The sequence below is a fragment of the Octopus sinensis genome, linkage group LG2 (assembly GCF_006345805.1).
Source record: "Octopus sinensis linkage group LG2, ASM634580v1, whole genome shotgun sequence".
Classification (NCBI taxonomy): domain Eukaryota; kingdom Metazoa; phylum Mollusca; class Cephalopoda; order Octopoda; family Octopodidae; genus Octopus; species Octopus sinensis.
In genome coordinates, this window is record NC_042998.1 from 1,832,921 (window position 1) to 1,849,449 (window position 16,529).

Here is a 16,529-nt window from a genome sequence, read left to right on the forward strand (position 1 = left end):
ACCATTTAAAAAAAAAAGAGATGCCAGATGATGTTGTCCTAAATATAGTATGCTTTGAAAATAGATGTCATGATCATAGCTTTAACACCTTTGATCAGAGAGGGATTTGGCTGTTATTTCTAGCAGGTTCATATAAACCATAGAAGCACCCACGCTGATTACAGCCTTTGTTTCCAACAAAAATGGTAGTTCTTGAAACATCAGCTCAACACTTTCATACTAGTACTAATTGCATTATCCCTGTAGTACTACTAATTACATCATAAATAAATAAACCTTATCTACTACTTGCAGTGAGTTTATAAAATCTGTTTCGTAAACTTTCAGTCAAAAAATGCTCATCTTATTCGCTGCTCCAGTGAATCCTCTACATTTCTAGTTACATTTTCTTGACAATCTGCCAGAAATCAGGAAACTACCATGTTAAAAATCTATAAGCTGTTCAATGTAAACATTTCCGTAACAAATACAAAGCAGTCTCTCATTGCTTAATATTTCTCCTTTCAAACAAAACTTGCTAAAAATATATGACTTGTCACTACATGAGCCTTTAATCTTTAATCTTTAATCTTTAGTGCACCCTAACATTAGTCTTTTAATACTTTGAAGATAATCTCAATATTTCCTTGCTGAGCCAGTTAATGACATTGTCACATTTTACTATGTTACATTTCAAAAAATGTTACAAAAAGCCACATGTTCCCAATTCTTTTAACCCCTTAGCATTCTGATTATTCTGTCAAATGTAATACTTATTCACTCACATTGCTTTGAGCTAACCATGCAAGATTTAGGAAAGCTCAGCTGAAGGGGGATGTAGGGGACATGTTTGAATGCAAGGACGACCACATATTTACTTAGCTTGACATGTCTTCACTGGGATCAATTTGTTCAACTAAAAAGCACCTATTATGGTGGTAACCCACCTTGGCCACCAAAACTGGAACAAGTAAAAGAATAAAGGAATAGATTAAGGGGAACTAACATCAGTAATGTTTTGAAATTCTGTGTTTGGGTATTCTTTACAGGAACTCATTTTATGAAGACCACAAAGAAGTTAACTCAGATGGTGGGGTTTAGTCCAGTCCCTCCCAGTCTACTTTTTTTTCATTTCAAATTGCAAATAATTTTCTTTACAGTTAATATAATACTGTGTATAAGGTGGCTAGCTGGCAGAATCGTTAGCATGCCAGGTAAAATGCTTAGCAGCGTTTCATCCATCTTCACATTCTGAGTTCAAATTCCACTGCGGTCAACTTTGCCTGTCATCCTTTCAGGGTCAATAAGATAAGTACCAGTTAAGTACTGGAGTCAATGTAATCAACTTAGCTCTTCCCTGCAAATTGCTGGCCTTGTGCCAAAATTTGAAACCAATATAAGGGTAATGGGTAAAGACCCCCTTCGTTCATGAATGACAATGGGATTGCACCTACAAAGTTACCCTCTGAGGCACAAATCCAGACAAGGTTGTTTATGGAAGGCCAGCAGCCACCCATGCATATTAACCTCTCCGGTCCATGCCACCGATGTTATCCAAGGGAAAGACAAAGGGGCCGATACAGCTTGGCACCAGTGATGTTGCAACTCATTTCTACAGCTGAGTGAAATGGGGCGACGTGAAATAAAGTGTCTTACTTATGAACACAACACACAGTCTGATCCAGGAATCGAACTCACTATCTCACGATTGTGAATCCGACACTCTAACCACTGAGCCATGCGCCTTGACCTATATACCAATACTGTGTATAATGAAAGCATTTTGAAAGAAGTTTCAAAACTAGTTGTGGCTTCTTCTGACTTCTGCCTGAACTGAACTAATTCCAATGTATTCCAACAGTCTTTAGTGCAGGTTGTACTAAGCACAAGTATGTATATATATATATATACAAAGCAACAAAACAGATAGTAGGTAATACTTATAAAGAGATATATCAGTGTAAGAGACAATGTTACTGTGAAATCTATGTAAGAACGTTGACCTTAATAAATCTCGCTTGGCACAGCCTGGCTATTGCCTACTCTCTCCTTTCTCTCTAATAGACGTTGCCTACTCTCTCCTTACTCTCTCTAATAGACGGATTGCAATTAATTACTGGAGCTGAATTTCATTTCCTCACTTTGGATTCTTATGTCATATAAATCACACCACATTTCAGCTACTCTGTCTCAGCTACTAAATTTTTTGCTTTTATTCATAGCTAACTGGCACCATTGACTTTTATTATGTTGTATCATGGTCATAATGTTCTTCTGGTTGTCACTACTGTCTTCATGGTGTCTCTCTGCTTTTTACTTTTCCTTCCTTTTTCCTCCCCTTTTTGTCTTTCTGATTCACTGATTCTTCTACTTCACTCTCAACAGAACCTGGAACGATAATTGCTGTTTCTTTTTTTTCTTTTTTTTAGTTTCTTTTAGACTTGTTACTATGCTCTTCGTCTTCTCCTACTCCTTCTACTCCCCTTTTTTCCCTACTCCTACTACTCCCCTTTTTTTCCTACTCCTTCTACTCCCCTTTTTTTCCTACTCCTTCTACTCCCCTTTTTTTCCTACTCCTTCTACTCACCTTTTTTTCCTACTCCTTCTACTCCCCTTTTTTCCTACTCCTACTACTCCCCTTTTTTTCCTACTCCTTCTACTCCCCTTTTTTTCCTACTCCTACTACTCCCCTTTTTCCCTACTCCTTCTACTCACCTTTTTTTCCTACTCCTTCTACTCCCCTTTTTTTCCTCCTTCTACTCCCCTTTTTTTCCTACTCCTTCTACTCCCCTTTTTTTCCTACTCCTTCTACTCCCCTTTTTTTCCTACTCCTTCTACTCCCCTTTTTTCCTACTCCTTCTACTCCCCTTTTTTCCTACTCCTTCTACTCCCCTTTTTTCCTACTCCTTCTACTCCCCTTTTTTTCCTACTCCTTCTACTCCCCTTTTTTTCCTACTCCTTCTACTCCCCTTTTTTTCCTACTCCTACTACTCCCCTTTTTTTCCTACTCCTTCTACTCCCCTTTTTTTCCTACTCCTTCTACTCCCCTTTTTTTCCTACTCCTTCTACTCCCCTTTTTTCCTACTCCTTCTACTCCCCTTTTTTTCCTACTCCTTCTACTCCCCTTTCTTCTCCTACTCCTCCTTTGTCTTCTTAATATTTTCTTTTTGAGTCCTTTTTTTTTCTATTCTTCTTTTTGCTTCTCCTGTTTTTATTTTTGAATCTTCTTCTTATTCCTCTTCAGTTTCTATTATTTCTTCTTTTTTCCTATTCTTCTTGATTTTCTTTTTCTTTTTCATTTTATTATTTCTCATTTTTCAGTTTAGCTTCTTCATCCACTTCTTCTTCTTCATCTTAAACTTTTTCTCATGTTAGCTTCCTCCTCCTCCTCTTCCTGCCTCCTACCCTTGCTATTTATATTATAAATATTGCTAGGTACTTATTGTAAAGGTGTTGTCTTTTCTGACATTTGACCTCCCTTTAATTATCAAATCTTTTGTAGCCTTTTGTTTTAATGAAATATATGCAATTATTTTTCTCAAAAGTCTCTCTCTCTCTCTCTCTCTCTCTCTCTCTCTCTCTCTCTCTCTCTCTCTCTCTCTCTCTCTCTCTCTCACACGTGCTCTCTGTTATGGGCACAAGGCCTGAAATTTGTGGGGAAGGGGCTAGTCAATTTTATCCAGCCCAAACTTCCTAACTCCTTCCTAACTCCAACCACTTTTAGCATGCCACCAAGTTTTTTTTACGTGGCACCAGTACAAATGCTATTTACATGGCCTGGGCACAGGATTCTTGTTGGCCAATCTTCTTCACCAAGGTATGCAGCCTTAACACTTGTTTCTTTATTGCCCACAAGGAGCTAAATGTAGAGGGGACAAACAAGGACACACAAAGGGATTAAGTCGATTACATTGACCCCAGTGCGTAACTGGTACTTAATTTATCAACCCCGAAAGGATGAAAGGCAAAGTCGGCCTCAGCGGAATTTGAACTCAGAACATAACGGCAGATGAAATATCGCTAAGCATTTCACCTGGCATGCTAACGTTTCTGGCAGCTCACTGCCTTGTACTTCTGCGGTGGAGGACAGGTCTTTTTGAGTACAGGAAACATTGGCAGGAAGCCATACATCATGGAGAGAGGCTATCATGTACAGACGGTATCTTTGAGCAAAAGTGAATGGAGGATATTGCTTTGAAGCACTCACTCCATAAGCAGGACTCAAGAACAGTGCCTGCAGAAACCCAGCAGGAATTGAAATGTGTGGATGATTTCTTCTCTCCAGAACTGAGTTTGGCAGTGATCTAAAGTTACATGAGCCAGAGAGAAACGGAGCTGCTGTGAGATGGTTCTACCACAGCATGCACCATGAAACGTTTTTACTGGAAAGAGAAATAAGTGTTGCACTTGTAAATGTTCCTACAGAATGAAAGCTGGGCTGAAAAGCCACCTGCGTGCACATGATCATGCAATGAAGAGAAGGCAGCGTGATGGCAGAAATGTTAGCAGACCAGGTGAAATGCTTAGCAGTGTTTCGTCTGTTTTTATGCTCTAAGTTCAAATTCCACCGAGGTCAACTTTGCCTTTCATCCTTTAGGGGTTGATAAATTAAGTGCCAGTTTCGTATTGGGGTCAATCTAATCAACTGGCCCCCTCCTCCAAAATTTCGGACCTTGTGCCTAGAGTAGAAAAATATCTTCAATGAAGAGATGACACTCTTCTGACAAGAAGTTGCTGTCAGCACGTGTGTGTGTGTGTGTGTGAAGAGAATCCAAAGAGACTGGCAGTCGTCTGCATTGACAAGGCTTCTATTTAAAAAGATTGACAAAAATAGTGCAGTAAAATCCTTGTGGGAAGTAGAAAATCCACTCCCCCACAGCAATTTCACTGTATTCTTTTTATTACTTTATGTGTATATGTGTTTATTTGTGCGGTGTGTGTGAGTGAGTGTATATATATATATATTCACAGTCACACCTTTTTGTCTTTAATTAATGATTTAATAATGAGCCATAAAAGGATTATTGGATAGTCTAAAATTTGATATAAGTATAGCTATGCATCTAGTCTCATTGCAAAGTGTCTGTATTCTTTCTTTGTATACAGAAACATTTTGGGACTGTCCTGACTAGTTTTATCACTTATCGGTGATTCATCAGAGATCGCCTACTATCATTTGTTTTTTAGTATGGCTACTTTTCCTCCCAATTAGTCATCAAAAAGAGATGAAACAAGTCAGGACAGTCTTAAAATCTTTCTGCTCTGAGATATATCAACATTTGTTTATATACTTGGTTACATTCCACAGCATACCTACATTAAATTTCAGATTATCTTATAAGCACTGTGTTGTATATAATTAATTAAAGCTAAATAGATACCTGAATAAATATACATATACACATGTACATGTGTATATGCATGTATGTGTGTGTGTGGGTGGATGTGGGTGTGCAACAGTTAATAGCTTAACTCATTCTAAATCTGCATTAAGAAGGGATTAAAGAAGCTTTTTCTTAACTTCCCACAAAAATCACAACAATCCATTCACCATCTAAATCCGGCAACAACAAATGACTATCTTCTATTTCAGAAACGGTCTGATATATGATGAAGGGAACGCTGGCGAGTTATTTTTTGTAAAAAAACGTTAACAGATTTAATGTCAAATACAATTTATAGAAAAAGAAGGAGGAGAAAGAAAGAAATTAGCAGAAAACTAAGAGTGGAGAAATATAGTGCAATAGCTTTATTCCTATTCATCTATCACATTATATTTGTCCACTCTTAGTTTTCTGCTAATTTCTTTCTTTCTCCTTCTCTTTCTATAAATTGCATTTGATGTTAAGTCTATTAACGTTTTATTTTTTTAAATAACTTGCCAACGTTTCCTTCATCATATATGCAGTAATCACATTTGGTTAAAATGCCTTGTTGATGTGTTTTGTTTCTCGCTTTTTTACCTGATGAGAAGATCGCGTTGTTTTACATCATTTTATTCCCTCTGGAATAATACCAATGTGTTTTCGAAACATATGTCGGAAATATAAAGATTTGAATAACACCTGCATTCAACTCCATTTCTTTATTTATCTATGTTATTCAAAAATATTTCACTAAACCCTGGAATTTCCACCTTTATAAGCAGGCTGTTACATCCATGCTACTTATGTGAATTTTTGCTATCCTAGTAACTATTTATTTATTTTTTCCATGTTATTTGTACACATTGAAAAAATACACAGTTCTTGGTGGTATAATGGCAAGTATCCTTGCCTGTCATGCAGGAGGCCAGGGTTTGATTCCCTGCAGGGGAGGCTAATATTTTCTTGCCAAACATATGAGAAATCTACATGGAATAGGGATAGAAGTTTTCCAGAAAGATCTTGACCTCCTGCTCTCCATGGCCCCAGAAGAACCTACATCATGGCAAGAAACTTAAAAGAGGCCAGCAATGTCAAACTCTTTTCTTTACCAAAAGCCAATCACATAAGAATGACTATTCAAAACCTGGTAACAATAGCAGTGCCCCAGCATGGCTACAACCTTTGGGCTGAAATGCATAAAAGAATAAATATGTTTGTGGGTCAGTATCTCCTGACCTTGACATTGTTTGATTGCTGCAAATGAAATCACTGCCATGCAAGGAGAGTCCTTTCTTCTGAATCTTCTCCAAAACCATGTCTGGTTATGGGGGAATATCACCTTACTTAGAAACAGGTGAAAGTTGGTGGCAGGAAGTGCATCTTGCTATAGAAAATTTGCATCTAAGTTCCATCCGCACTATGTAAACTTGGAAAAGTAGACATAAAAGGATGATCACACACACTCATACACACACATGTAGATAACTTAATGGTACAGAATGCTCAGCCAGAATTTGAGAGGTGCAGGTTTCAATTCCATGTGAAGGCTTGCTGGTCACTTTTTTTCTGTCTTCTAAAGGGGATTTACTAGATTTTCTAAGCTATCTTCACAGACTTCCTGAGTTTGAGAATTCCTTTATTTTCCATAGAATACCCACAAATTTGGCGTGTATAAGTTTGTTTACAGTACGTGTGTGTGTGTGGCTTAAATATAGAGTATTATATATTTATCATGCAATATCTGTGTTCTAATCCTGATCTGTATCCTCTGCTTTCAGAAATTCTAACAAGTCACTCCTTGCCTAATTGTTTTATCTGCCCCTGACCTCACCTGTTAAGGGATATATCAAATTGCAGACAAAATATTCCGTCCTATCTCCATCTCACTAAAACCTGTCTTTTACCCCAATCAATCTCTTTTGTTATCTCTTTCATTAATATGGAATTATTCTATCTGAAATGTGTGTCTAACACTGTTGAAGTATAATGTTTGACAAATTCTTAGCAATTTTCATTTTCTCTCCATTCGTTATCTTTTAAAGACAATATCCATTACTTACTATCCATTCACAACTGATAAGCAGGAATAGATTAACGAGTCAAATAAAACTCATCCTTTTTTCTTCTTTTCTTCTTTTTTTACTTTTCATACTTATTGCAGACATGGTTATGGGGTTAAGAGAGTTGTTTCCCAACCACATGGTTTTAGGTTCTGTCTCACTGCATGGCACCTTGGGGGAAGTGTTTTCCACTACATCCCCAGACTGACCGACCCAAGCCTCGTGATTGATGTAGTAGACAGAAATTGAAAGAAACCAAATGTGCAAATGTGTGTGTGTGTGTGGAAGGGGGTGGGTCATATCACATGATCATCGTAAAATGAGTGTCAACATCTTGCAAACAATGCCATTTTCCCCCAATCTTCCATGAAAGCATGTCTGGCCATAGTGGGGGGGGGTATTACTTTGCTTGGAAATAGGTGAAGATGGGCAACAGGAAATTTGCTTTAATGAGTCCCATCTGACCTGTGCAAGCATGGAAAAAGGGACATTAAGAATATGATGATGACAACAACGATGGCAGTGCCAATCCTGATGATGCTTCACAAATAATCTTTGATAAGAACAATTTTAATAATTTCCCAAATTTTGTTATTTTTATAATTGAATTTGTTTTTTTGTTTTTTTTTTACTTTCATTCTTGAATTGATGAAAGATAATCATTCCTACTCCCTCCATTACTCTTTTTCCTTCTTTTCTTTCCCCTTCTTGCACTCTTAACAGCTGCAAATAAGAGGAGATTTTGGTTTTTCATCTGTTCAATATTAAAAAGACAGCACTCACTGCATATGCGCTGTTTGTATTAGCATAATAAAAGAGAGCTAATTTGAATAACAGTAGAACGTCAGATCAATAAAAGCTGATTTATACATTAGGATTCTGATCCACAGAGCTTCAAATGCTGTCTATAATAATGCTCATTAAGGATCCCAAAGCAACATATCAACCCCTACATAAATATCTGATTGCTTGTTTGTCATGCTGCCTGTGTCCTCGTTATGAATTACTATATCATCATATAAAAATGTTGGATTAATTTCTGTGCATAATATGAAAGCAGTGCTTCAGTATAACTGAACCAATTAAAACAAAATATACGTCTGTCTTTCCTTCTATCTCTGCTACCATATCCATCCATTCATTCTTCAATCAATGTCCCCATCTCTCTCTCTCTCTATCCATCTATCAATGTTATTATATCCATCTCTGGTTGTCCCTCATTCAATCAATCGCTATATTAGAATTCTAAAAAAAAATCACCTCACACTATTTAGTTTAATTCCAAGTCCAAATCCTTCCATGGTCAGCTTTGCCTTTCATCCTTTTCTGATTGATAAAGATGCCTTTCAAATACTGGAGTTGATACAATAAGCAATCTCTTTTCCAAAAATTTTCTGACCTTGTTGTTATTTTTATTGTTATTATTACTAGCAGTATCGCCCAACATTGCTTGGGTTTGTTTCGACCCTTTAGAATTGGAATTTTTGAAAAGTAAAAATTTTGCATTATGTAGCTTGTTATTCTCTTTAAGTGAACATTTTTCTGGTTGAAATACACCGAAAAATGGCAACACATCAGTCAAAAATTCATAAAAATTGGGATTTTCATAGAAAAAAAGCACCTTTTTGATGTAAATAATTTTTGGTGTTAACATGGTCCGATTTGAATTTTTTTCTTCTACGGAAGGAAGAGCAGGCCTTCTTCTATCATAATCTCAATTTTGGTCAACTTGCGCCGCACGGTCTTGGAGGAGATAGTGTTAGTTGAAGGCTACCAAACCTGCTACACACAGACAACTTCAGCTTTATATATATATAGATTATTATTATTATTATTATTAAGATGACAAGCTGGCAGAATCATTAGCAAGCCAGATGAAATGTGTATTTCATCCATCTTTACATTCTGAGTGCAAATGCTGCTGGGGTTGACTTTGCCTTTCATCCTTTTGGGGTCAATAAAATAAGTACCAGTCGAGCACTGGGATCAATGTAATCAATTTACCCTCTCCCCCAAACTTGCTGGCTTTGTGCCAAATTTTGAAACCATTATTAGCAAGCTGGAAGAATTGTTAGCATGCTTCATGAAATGCTTAGTCATATTTTGCCCATCGCTACATTCTGAGTTCAAATTCTGCCAAGGTCGACTTTGCCTTTCATTCTTTCAGGGTCAATAAATTAAGTACCAGTGAAACACTGGATACAGTGTAATCAACTCATCCCCTCCCCCAAAATTGCTGCCCTTGTGGCAAAATTTGAAACCATTATTATTATTATTATTATTATTATTATTATTACAAGAGGGCAGCAGGCAGGCAGAATTGTTAGAGTATTGGAGAAAGAATGCCTTGAGGCATCTATTTTCTGTTTCCCTACATTTAGTGTTCAATTCTAACCAAGGTCAACTCTACCTTTCATTCTTCTGGGATTAATAAACTATAGAACCAGTCAAGTACTGAGTTTGATTCAATTAACCAAGCTCTTTGCCTCAAAATTGCTGGCCTTGTACCTAAATTAGAAACCATTATTATTATTTGAGCAGTAGGTAACAGAATTGCAGAGCAGTGGATAAAATCCTTGCTATGTCTAGTAACATACCTTAATGTTCTGAGTTCAAATCCTACTGGAATCAATGTTACTGTTCATCTCACAGAGATTGGTAAAAGAAGTAACAAGCATGTACTGGTGTTATTACAATCACCTGTACTACTACCATGTATGGCTGTGAATTTGTATCTGTATCATCATCATCATCATCCAGTCAAGTACTGAGTTTGATTCAATTAACCAAGCTCTTTGCCTCAAAATTGCTGGCCTTGTACCTAAATTAGAAACCATTATTATTATTTGAGCAGTAGGTAACAGAATTGCAGAGCAGTGGATAAAATCCTTGCTATGTCTAGTAACATACCTTAATGTTCTGAGTTCAAATCCTACTGGAATCAATGTTACTGTTCATCTCACAGAGATTGGTAAAAGAAGTAACAAGCATGTACTGGTGTTATTACAATCACCTGTACTACTACCATGTATGGCTGTGAATTTGTATCTGTATCATCATCATCATCATCGTTTAACGTCCGCTTTCCATGCTAGCATGGGTTATTTATTATATTTACTTCTTGACATTTTGCAAAGTAGCTACCAATCCTTTATGATAGTTGAATTACTAGAGATTAGGGATGACAACTAACTATAAAATTCTGACTCTAACAATGTGAAATCTTAAATTTTCAGAACTATCAAACCCATGTTTTTTTTGTTTGGTTTATTTTTATTTTGGTTGCTTTCTTTCCTAGGAAAAGGTGTAAAACATAAATCCATCTATTGTCTTCAGATATTTTTCTCTTTTTTCTTTTTTAGTCCCAAGATTTCAAACAGTCCTAAGGAATGGGCAACCCATGAGATGAGTCAGGTAAATAATGTGTTTTGATTTTAACCCTTTTGTTATTATATTTGTTGAAACACACACTGCATTTGTTTCTGTTAATTTTGAAAATAATGGTGGCATGTAAAAAGCACCATTCGAGCGTGATCGTTACCTGCGTCACGTTACTGGCACTTGTGCTGGTGGCACATGAAAAAACATTCAAGCAAGGTCGTTGCCAGTGCCGCTGGACTGGCTCCTGTGCAGGTGGCACATAAAAAGCACCATTTGAGCGTGGTCATTGCCAGTACCGCCTGAGTGGCCCTCATGACGGTGGAACGCAAAAGCACCCACTACACTCTTGGAGTGGTTGGCATTAGGAAGGGCATCGAACTGTAGAAACTCTGCCAGATCAGATTGGAGCCTGGTGCAGCCATCTGATTCGCCAGACCTCAGTCAAATCATCCAACACATGCTAGTATGGAAAGCGGAAACAATGATGATGATGAAGAATTTAATAAAACAACTTTGCCTTTATCAAAATAGAGTTTGAAACTTAAGTTAACATGAAATATTTATAGAAAGTTTAAATTTAGATTACTTTAAACAGGACAAAAGGATTAAGGTAGTAGGGTGTAATTTGAGAGAGATTTTAGCTGATGTTTCTAGCATACTGTGTAGTTGCAAAGAGAGAACTTCATTCAGTCATATCATGGTTTATTTTGTTTGGGCTTGTATTCTTGTGAGGTGGTTTTTATGCAATTTTAGCTTCATCTGATGTATACAAAAATAATACTGGACAAAGTTGAATTTTCAATTGAGCCAATTATTCATTTTTTGTTTTTAAGTGTTTTTCTTTTCCCCTTATTCTTCCCCCTCTCTCTCTCTCTCTTAGACAATATAATTTTTTTAGCTTCTCCATATATGTATAGCATCAATATCAATGTAGTTAGGGGTTATTTACTGTGTAGCTATGGACTTTTACCTCCTTAACATACACAGACAATTGTTTCAGAATTTGTTTGTCATCTACATATCTGTTTGGAGGCTTAAAGTTCAAATTTAAAACTATAAAGGTTTTACAAGAATTTTTCCATTAATATGTTGTTTGTTTTTGTTTGCTTTTTCTTCCAACATCCATGTTCTTTGCTGAAATGGGTAAGACAGTTTAACAGGGCATACTGTGCTCCAATATCTGTTTTGTTATGGTTCCTACATTCTATAAAGTGTACACAATGCTTTTTATTCTGACAACAGCACTGGTGATGTCACCATATATATAAATATATATATATGTGTCTGTGTTTATGTGTGTGAGTGTGTTTACATGGTCTGATCAACAAGTATTCAGATTGTTGCTATAGTAACGAAGCTAAAGCACACAGAGTGAAGCCACTTGGCATAGACTGACCTAGAACTCTACTGTGCATGCGCATTAAGTTTTAACATTCTAGCTCACTTCTTCTGTTTACAGCAGTGCTTAGAAGGAAGATGTGTAGCATGTGATCATCGTATGGACCATGACAGAGCTGAACAGAGAATCTGCATCAAATTTTGCCAAAAGCTTAGCAATACCAGCTGAGAGGCCTATGCAAAATTTTCGTTCTCAACACAAATCCGTGTCTTTTTGGTCGGCTGGAAGCAGTTTTGGTAAAAACTTGGCAGACAGGTGTCTCGTACCCAAATCTTCATTGATAATTCTGCTGAGGTTGACTTTGCCTTTCATCCTTTCGGGGTCGATAAATTAAGTACTGATTGCATACTGGGGTCAATCTAATCAACTGGACCCCACCCCAGGAACTAGAAACACACATACTTTGTGTATGTGTGTTTTATTTTGCTTATATACCCCAAGCTGCTTCTAATTCATGTTTGAATATGAACATACATACACACACACACACACACACACACACACACACACACACACACACACACACACACAAACAAACAAACAAACAAATGCACATAAAGACAGGGTGGTCACAGTGAGACTGACCTGGTCAAAGTAACAACAATATATGATATAAATATACCATACAGAAATTGAATACAGATGATGTTGATATTGTTTTACATATCAGCTGAGATTGTGACCAAGTTTTCATTCTTTACTATTGTCACTTCACTTCAAATACTATCTCTACATGATATCTATCCCCGAAATCCTATTTCCACCTCCCTGTAAAGCTTGAAGTCTTGCACCATTTTGGAGAGCCTGTGAAAATCATAAGTATTGTCACTCTTTCTCTTCAGGCTAAATAGTAATAATTACTCTTTTTATTCTTTCTAATTTTGGCAGAAGTTTAGTAATTTTAAAGCAGTTGGGTGGGGGATTAGTCAATTACATTGACCCCCTGCACGTGACTGATATTTTATTTTACCAAGCCCCAAAAGAGCAAAAGACTAAGTTAAATTTAGGGGTATCTGAACTCAGAATGTAAAAATCTAGAACAAATGCCTCAAAACATTTTGTCCAATGTGCTAATGATTCTGCCAGTTTGCCACCTTAATAATGATTTCAAATTTTAGCACAAGACCAACAATTTCAGGTGAGAGGGCAAGTCGGTTACATCACCCCCTACCCACAGTGCACAGCTTAATTTATCAACCCCCAAAAGCAAAGTCAGCCATGGCAGCATTTGAACTCAGTGCATAAAGCGTCAGAAGAAATACCACTAAGCTTTTTGACTGATGTGCTAACAATTCTGCCAACTTCCCAGATAATAATAATAATAATAATAATCCTTTCTAGTATAGGCACAAGGCCTAAAATTTTGGGGGAGGAGGCTAGTCAGTTACATCGACCCCAGTGTGTAACCGGTACTTATTTCTTCAACCCTGAAAAGATGAAAGGCAAAGTTGACTTTGGCAGAATTTGAACCGAGAACATAAAGACAGATGAAATGCCGCTAAGCATTTTGCCCAGTGTGCTAACTATTCTACCAGCTCACCATCTTTCCATATAATAATAATTTTTTCCAATATAGCCACAAAGCCAACAGCCTTTGAGGGTAATTGATAGGGTCAAACCCAGTATTTGACCCTTGAAGAACATATAGAAACAGAAGAAATACTGCAAAGCATTTTTATCAATGCTATGAATTGCATATTACTCTTTACTCTTTTACTTGTTTCAGTCATTTGACTGTGGCCATGCTGGAGCACTACCTTTAGTCGAGCAAATCGACCCCAGGACTTATTCTTTGTAAGCCTAGTACTTATTTTATCGGTCTCTTTTGCCGAACCGCTAAGTTACGGGGACGCTATTACACCAGCATCAGTGGTCAAGTTGGGGGACAAACATAGACACACAAACGTATACACACTCACATACATATATAAATTTATATACATATATATGGGCTTCTCTCAGTTTCCGTCTACCAAATCCACTCACAAGGCTTTGGTCAGCCTGAGGCTATAGTAGAAGACACTTGCCCAAGGTGCCATGCAGTGGGACTGAACCCAGAACCATGTGGTTCGTAAGCAAGCTACTTACCACACAGCCACTCCTACACCTATATTGTGCATTTGAGTGATAATTTTTGTTTGGAGAGGAAGGGGTTAAGCCAAGAAGGATCTTATTGAAAACTGTATTGTAATGTGTAAATGAAGCTTTCCGTGTGTGATTGCAAGCAGACATTTGCAAAGTATGCAGAGGGGGACCTGAGTGTAGGATCCATTTTTGATTCTTAAAATATTTCTGTTAAGTAAATAAAAATATGATTATGTTGATACATAAGAATGTAGACATCAAATTTAATCATTTTTTTCTTCCCTTTTGCAGGGAGAATCTGTAGGGACAGATTGGATATGGGATTGGTCAAGTAGGCCAGAAATTCAGCCTGTTGGGTGAGCATTATTGCCTTTCATTCATTCATTTGTTTGTTTGTTCGTTCGTACATACGTATGTTGTCCTAATTAAAAATAATGTTTAATCCTTTAGCATTTAATCCGACCATATCCAGCCTAATATCCCACTTATTTTATGTTCAAACTGGCTACAACTGGCCTCTCACACTTACTCTACAATGTTATTCTGAAAATAAACAATCACTTCATTGAAATCTGAAAGCCACAAGATACTCCAGAATTAATTTGAAACAATAAATAAGTATTACATTTGATAGAGTAATTTGAATTATAAAGGGTTAAAAGAGTCTTTTGAAAAATATTTAGTAACTAGCAGTATCGCCTGGCATTGCTCGGGTTTGTTTTGACCCTTTAGAATTGGAATTTTTGAAAAGTAAAAGTTTTGCATTAATGTAGCCTGTTATTCACTTCAAGTGAACATTTTTCTGGTTGAAATACACCGAGAAATGGTGACACATCAGTCAAAAAATCATAAAAAATAGGGATTTTCATAGAAAAAAAGCACCTTGTTGATGTAAATAATTTTTGGTGTTAACATGGCCCGATTTGAATTTTTTCTTCTACGGAAGGAAGAGCAAGCCTTCTTCTATCATACTCTCAATTTTGGTCAACTCGTGCCACAGGGTCTCGGAGGAGATAGTGTTAGTTGAAGACTACCAAACCTGCCATACACAGACAACTTCAGCTTTATATATAGAGAGATTACATTTTTTAAAAAAATCAACCATCTCTAAAGAAGTTCCTTTATTGGCTTACACTATTTTTGCTTTTGCTGTCTTCCTACAAAATTTCTTCTCTAAGTAACAAGCATATATGAAATTATGAAATAACCACTAATATTTTCAACATAAATCATATTATTGACAATGAACACCAATATGAAACAACAAAGAGAAAAAAAGCCAAGTAATGAGATACAAACCATATAATTATTATTATATGTTAGACATGAGTAAAATAACCAATCCTACTAATGCTGAGTGACTGGTGGATTATTTTGTAGAAATAAATTGATAGAGTTAAAATAACAAAAATAAATTACAGTGTCTTCTTTGAAAAGTTGGAATGGTGAGCATTCTTTTGTGTAATTTGGTAACATGGCAAGTGACTGGTACGGGGCTGTCCATTAGAGTGCCAATTGTTATTCTTTTCTGGCCAAATTGCTACTTGTAATATCTAATGTTACATTTCCATTTTTTTTTCTCCAGAGATTTAAGTGGATATTTCAAACACCCACGCCGCCACAGACTGAGTGTGCGTAATACCAAAGTGTTGCGTAATGGTGTGTTCTGTATGGAAAATCTGCCAACTTTATTAATATCCCATGCTTGTTCATTTGTTTTGGGGGCAGCAGTGTAAGTATTTTCTTTGATTGTCTTTATTTTTATTTTTATTCTTTTAAATGTGTTTTTGTAAGCATTGTTATCATCATCACTTCAATGCCCACTTTTCCATGCTTGCATGGGTCAGACGAAATTTGTCAAGGTAAATTTTCTACAACTACCTGCCCTTCTTGTCACTGATTATTACCTGTCTCCAAGCAAGGTAATATTTCCACATATCTAAACATGTTTTTCAAAGAAAACTGGAAACAAACAACATTGCTTGTATGACGGTAATGCTTGCTTACCACCATCATATGACATCAACACTAGGAGACACGCAAACAAGCACACACACACACACACACATTTACATATATATATAGAGAGAGAGAGGTGCATGGCTCAGTGGTTAGAGCGTCGAGCTTACGATCGTGAAGTTGTGAGCTCGAATCCCGGACCGGGCTGCTTGTTGTGTTCTTGAGCAAGACACTTTATTTCACGTTGCTCCAGTTCACTCAGCTACAGAAATGAGTTGTGACATCACAAGTGCCAAACTG

The 16,529-nt window shown here is 36.8% G+C and overlaps 1 protein-coding gene across 1 annotated transcript in view; it reads left to right on the top strand.

The window, feature by feature from the left end:
- The window catches only part of LOC115230863 (BCL2/adenovirus E1B 19 kDa protein-interacting protein 3), a 105,074-nt gene that overhangs the window by 61,169 nt on the left and 27,376 nt on the right, over nt 1-16,529 (top strand). The window contains exons 3-5 of the mRNA XM_029800982.2: nt 10,768-10,819; nt 14,562-14,626; nt 15,856-16,002. Of these exons, the coding sequence (XP_029656842.1) occupies nt 10,768-10,819; nt 14,562-14,626; nt 15,856-16,002 (264 nt within the window). The remainder of the gene's footprint in view (nt 1-10,767; nt 10,820-14,561; nt 14,627-15,855; nt 16,003-16,529) is intronic.